The sequence below is a fragment of the Sabethes cyaneus genome, chromosome 1 (assembly GCF_943734655.1).
Source record: "Sabethes cyaneus chromosome 1, idSabCyanKW18_F2, whole genome shotgun sequence".
Taxonomy (NCBI): domain Eukaryota; kingdom Metazoa; phylum Arthropoda; class Insecta; order Diptera; family Culicidae; genus Sabethes; species Sabethes cyaneus.
Window position 1 is genome coordinate 108079846 of NC_071353.1, and position 6165 is coordinate 108086010.

General features: G+C 39.0%; 1 protein-coding gene across 2 annotated transcripts in view; it reads left to right on the forward strand.

The window, feature by feature from the left end:
• The window catches only part of LOC128735884 (protein kibra), a 52906-nt gene extending 49093 nt beyond the window's left edge, over positions 1–3813 (forward strand). For both annotated transcript variants that reach the window (XM_053830388.1, XM_053830430.1), the window contains exons 6-9: positions 25–271; positions 334–494; positions 559–886; positions 953–3813. In XM_053830388.1, the coding sequence (XP_053686363.1) occupies positions 25–271; positions 334–494; positions 559–886; positions 953–1196 (980 nt within the window). In that variant the 3' untranslated portion in view covers positions 1197–3813. The remainder of the gene's footprint in view (positions 1–24; positions 272–333; positions 495–558; positions 887–952) is intronic.
• Positions 3814–6165: the final 2352 nt, after the last annotated feature.

Consider the following 6165-nt stretch of genomic DNA (forward strand, 5'->3'; position numbering starts at 1 on the left):
TTATAAAATTGTTATTTTTTTAAGATGCGACTCAAATGATGTTAGAAGAATACATGAATAGCGTAAAAGGCACGATTGCTACTGAAGAAGATGAGGCGGCTGCGATAGCTATAGAGAAAGCTGATAAAGAAACCAACACAGAATGTGCCTTCCTACCGGAGAAAGGACGACGTCGGCTGAATGATGTTGCTCGTAACAGTAACAGTACAATTGAAGAAAACTCCGTGCTGGACGATCGACTCGTGAAACGATCACAAACGTTTTCACCAAGGTAGGTTACCACAATTCTGTAAAACAATATAGAAACGTTAAACCAATCGTTTTATCAAACAGTGCCGTGGCCAGCAAAGCTCGTTACATTTGCCGCTTAAACCGGAGTGATTCCGACTCGGCGATGCACTTCAACAACCCTGTGACGCCACATCCCTTCAAACGCGGAGCTGTCGAACGAAGATCACTGCGGTATCACAACCGAGCACCCAAGGTTTATCACAGTAAGTCAAAAGCCTTTCCAAGTTTTATGGCAATAGTCCGAAATGCTAACCAACCTTCTTTTAGAAATGCATCCTGCTGTTCCACGGACTAGTCTGGACTTGGAGTTAGATCTGAAGGCACAGCAAAGCAAACTGGAAACCCTGACAGATGAGATAAGCCGGTTACGGGATCTTAAAAAACGGTTAGAGGTGGCGAGGGACAACAATGACGTAAAAGTGGCGGCATGGGCCCTCGAAAACGAGGACTTCCTGAAGTTAATCAAAAATGCCGGCAGCGCGACAACACCGGAAGAAAAACATATGGCCAAACTGTTGCATAAAACTTCCAAGGAAATTTATAAATTACGAAAAACAAAAGCCGGCAAAGGAAAACTGGATCAAATATCTTTCAAGTAAATTCTTTTTTTGTTTTAATTACATGCCCTTGCATTAAAATCTTATTGTCTTAACTCTTCCAGGGAAAAGATGGCCTTTTTCACTCGCCGAGGAGTGTCCGTTCCGGAGCTGCCGGCTGACATTCTGCAACAGGAGGACAGCGAGGATTTGGGTTCTTCTAGTTCGTGCAATTCACCGATTAAATGTGACGACAGCAAAGCACTTGAGCCGTCACGGTCGTCTTGCTCGAAACCCGGCCCATCAGATAACCAGCAGCTGGAATTTTCCTATAGCGACGTTGATCGGACGTATGGAGTGGAAGTATGAAACCGTGGCTCCCTCGGCGACAATCGATCATGACAATCAATTTGTGTACAGGTAATATATTAGTAGACTACGTTTGGAATCGCCAAAAACTCTGTTGGACGATATAGAGAGGTATTTATTTGTTTAGAATATTCTAGAAGCCAACATTGCGCTTTGTTCTGCGAACCAAAGCTCTACATGCATTTACTTTATAAGATTTTAGCGGAGCTGTTGTTAGAGGCGGAGGAATCAGTTTTGTATATATGTATAAGGTAGACTTGGGTTTTGACGCACTGCGTCCCGTGTGCGGCAAAAGTTGCTTGCAATTTTAAGCCAGTGAGGGTGGGTGAATTTTTTTGAATGCGAAAGGGGAGGTGTTTGATTTCGATTGTATCAAGGAGCGCATATGCAAAGGGAAGATAATAAGCATATCTAAAACGAATTGCTATCACTAGTAGAGTCAAGCTAAAGTGCAATAAATATATGTATGTTAATGTATTTTAAACAAACAAAACTACTAAAATTCAAATCTTCGATAACGAGAATTAGTGCTTCCGGCGGAAAATCCGTTGCTACGGTTAAGAATTCGTACATTTTAGAAAAATAATAGCATTTTGATATTTTCACAATATATCTTAAGCAAAATTGACATGATTTTGAACAATTAACATGAACATGATATAAATGGTTGAATTTATTTTACCGACTATGGAGACCTGGCAACACGCATTAATGTTCATTCACTGTAAAGAATACTTACACCCCGCGCCCGCGCGAACAGCTATAACTTTTAGCAAATTTGTTTATTCAATCCGGGTTGGAACTGGATGAATTTTATCTGTCAGACAGGAGCAAATGAACACAAAAAATTTATCCAGTTCCAATCCGGATTGAATAAACAAATTCGCTATTTGTCAATTCAATGGTAAAATTGAACAGACTCAATCTCATGTTTCTGTCCTGATTTGCAATGAAGTCAGGCATTATTCAACTTCTTTTTGTAACGGTGGTCTTATTACTAGCCGAAGGGAATGGTATCAGAAAATAATGAAACAATGGTCTATTATAGTATCCTTAAGGTGGGACAAGGCGTGAACAGTACGGAAAATTGGATAAAGGGAGGGTCATTGAAGTAACCTTTACTAGATCCGTGATTCTTTGCTGTTTTCCATACCAAGAAATCCATCCCTTAACGTAAAAACTATATTTAAATTTGAAATAAGCAGTTAAAAAGTACGAAAACTCCATATGTCTCCTCAACATTGTAAGGAATGAGAACAGAGAGAATGACGACAGAGAGAGAAAGAAAGGAAAGTGAAGAAGTCAGTCGTATGATTAGCTTTGATGAAGATGGACGGTAATGGGTGCGAGTTGGATATTATTTTAATAAAATTGATTTATGTCAATTGTATGAAAGTGTGTATTGCTGAAGGTGTTGGACCGTCAGGACGCGACAATGGACCACCAGGACGCGACAATGGTTCCCCAAAGCTTTTACAAAACTATTAGTTTTTCAAAATGTCGAACTCTAAAACTTGTAGCAGTCTCTAGCCGTTAGGAAGTAAACTACCACTGCCTCCAATCGTAATACCAACTAACGCGTTTGCGTTTGCGGGGAAACATCTCTCGCGCGGATCATTTTTGCCATCGAAAATGATAATTGTTTTTTTCTTCTTAGCCTTCACTTATTCAGCGTTGCGTTGAGTTGAGGGTCAGCCAAGCAAAGCAGCTGAGAATGATTCTGCTGTTTCGTGAGCAGGAAGTATTCAAATGATTTTAATCGATTTTTATTTATTGTGTAGAAGTAAAATGTATAAAATGTGCCTTATGTAACAAAATACAAATCGATTTATTGACGTTATTTAAAAAATCACTATTGAAAATGGAACAAGAGTCAAGAACTAGGTTAAGTTTCCAATCTAATAAATATAAGTAAAAGAGTTAACAATAAATGGGTTGCTGTAAGCTGCACACTAACAGAAAGTAGCAATGCAACCGCTTCTGGTAGTGTAGTACTATTAGGAATATTTCAACACTATAAACAGGACATAAAAAAGCAGGGCACAGGACGGAGATGGCAACAAGGTTAACATTTTGTAAATACAGATAATCCCTGAGAGCACCGATTTGGGTAGTTTATAGTCCAAGCTTTTTACGTTATAGTAGGATAAAATGATAGCCTGAGCTCGTTCGAACCTCTCTAGATAGAGATGTGCATAAAGTTTATAGTATTTTAAAATAAAGCACTAGCTTTCAATTGAAAAAAGAAAGATGTCGACCCGCTGGTCGACCTGTCGCTCCGGGTGTAATATATAGGGTAACGTAGCTTCAGTGCAAATTGAGACCGGACGACAAGATAGGAACTTAAAAACTACTTGATAGCCACAAGCCTCACTGGAAGGCTCACTGGAGAAAATGAAAGAATGTGGAGTGAACCAGGATAATTGCCAACATTTGAAAATAAGGACACAAATACAAAACATATGTCGGACGTAAACAGAGAGAGATATAGAATTTTAGGCTTGATCAGAGTTGTTCTGGATATAAAATTTGTTATTTAATTTTTATATATGTAGCTATCGCGATATATTTACATAGATTTTATGGCGTCTAATAAAAGAGAAAAGATCTGAAATGCGTATGGAAGTTCAACATGTATTTTTTTTATTCCGAAAGCTTAATCAACTGCTTTATACTTGGAGGAAAATTCGTCAGAGTGTGTTATAGCGAAAACAATTGGTATGAGTTCATAGCGGACATAATAATCTTGCTTGCTGTAATTTTCTAAACTAACCGTAATGTTAAGTACGACATCGGGAACACCACGTATATTGCCCACTAAAGGACGAACACGAATTATTTAGTGTGTATTATTTACATCCTGTGAATTTCGTAGTTCAGTTTGTTTCGGCCAAGAAGGAAGCGAGTCAAGTGGAGACGAGTGAAAAAATGTTGTACGCTCATTAGAAAAGTCCAGAGCTATACCATCGTGCTTTGGAAACTGAAGATCTGTAAAGAAACCAAGAGCAGCTTGCAGGAAGACGGAGGAAACCCGAAATCCCAATATTTCAACACGTGATGTTGCCCAGAAGGTCGGAGTTTCACAAAGCTACGTCCAAAAAGCAAAAAATGGATTGCGGTTTCCAAAACCCGCACTGGAAAACTCTATACCAGTCAGTGGTGCCTAGGCGTAGAAAAGGTGTGGACCAAATTACATGTTTCGAATGCCATGGGCCGCAATGACTTCTGACCATTATCGCTCATAACAAAATGTAAAATATGCGGCCTTAACTATCATGTCCCAGAACTCTCCGCAACGTTTATATAGGAAAACATTCGGTTCCTCAACATGCTTAAGGACCTGCGACTAATCTAGGGTCTCCCTCAGTTGTCCTAGAATCTCCTTCAAATTAACCCGCGGAACGCACGGATTAAAACGGATGAGCGTTGCAGTTTTTATACAGTATCCGGTGTGCCACAAGGTAGTCATATCGGCCCCATAATTTTCATTCTATTCGTTAACGGTTTGCGTAATCAATTTAACTCTTACCATCTCATGTACGCAGACGACTTGAAAATTTGATCAATGAATATGCCTAGTTTTAGAATAACAACTGCTTGCTTCTGGCGCTAGTGTACATTACACCGTTCATCACTAGTGCCAAAAGTAAGTCGTTACTTCAAAACCAGTTATTTTCAATGATCAATTCTACTGTACCGTAAGAAGCATTGTTGCTGTACAAATCTAGGCACCTTATCAGGCAAGCCAGATCACTCGCGATGAAAGCGTTCAACGTTGTTTTGTTTAAATATAATATTAGTTTCGACTGTGGATAGAAACTTGGTTTGGATATTCGGCTTTTGCAGTCTTAGAAAGATTTTATAACGATGCGACGATTATCGTGGAAAGCACCGCAAAGCCATTTGAACAGCGTTTGCGTTACCTACTGATAAGGCTGGACCCCTTGCCCCAGCGACGCATATACCTGGCGGCCTGAACTGATTGTCTAGACCACTTGCGACTGGTAAACTTTTTCGTAATACAACTAGCTTAGATCTGACAGAGAAAAGCCAGCTCAGTGACAGATTGACTGTTTTCGTTTTGTTCTTCTTATATTTGATGCAGAAAGCTTGAATAGTTCCATTTAAATCAAGTTAGGATTGTCGGGTTTGCGAGGGGTTTGAAATTTCATTGCAAATAAATACTACCCTTGTTTTATTCAATCAAGCAAGCCCGGTTCATAGTGACAGTTCTTACCCGATTTCCACTGACAGTTCGAAGCACAAAAATAATCCCAGCTGGCTCCTCTTTCTCAGCCTTAGATACATTTCAATCAACTTATAAATTGACTACAATACTTATAAATTGACTCAGTCAGTTTTAACTGAAGACTCAGCAAATAAAAAAATAATCGCCCTGAAACAATATAATTTATTATTTCGCTTTAGCACGAGTAAACTAACATGATTCATAGAGGAAAATCCTTTCAAGAATGTATCCAGGTTTTGTATTTTGCTTGCAGCCTATTTCCTGAATTGTTCGTAGCATACATTTTTAAAGCAAGCCGCCTTACTACTAATTTTCATGTCTAATGCTGTTCATGAATGACCAAAAGGGGTTAGGTGGATCTATAAGCAATGTCGTTTACATGATTCCACGAGAATAAAAGACATTCCTTCTAGCATAGACTTCCGGTTTCTAGATACATAACTTCGCCGTGCAAACTTATCTTGTGTGATGATTTGTGTGCTAGAAGGGCGCATCAAAATTCTCTCCGACCTTATATGACTTAGGCTTCCCCTTAACTTTAATGATGGTATATGGCAATGTAATAAAATATGTGTTATATGAATATAGAATATATGAAGATATTGCTGATTGCAAGAAAGATTTTCCAATCAATAAGTGCGCGATCGCTCATAAAAGTGCTATTTTGGCTTAAATCGTATTGGTCTCTTCGGCGCACTTATTGCTTGGAGTGTAACGAAA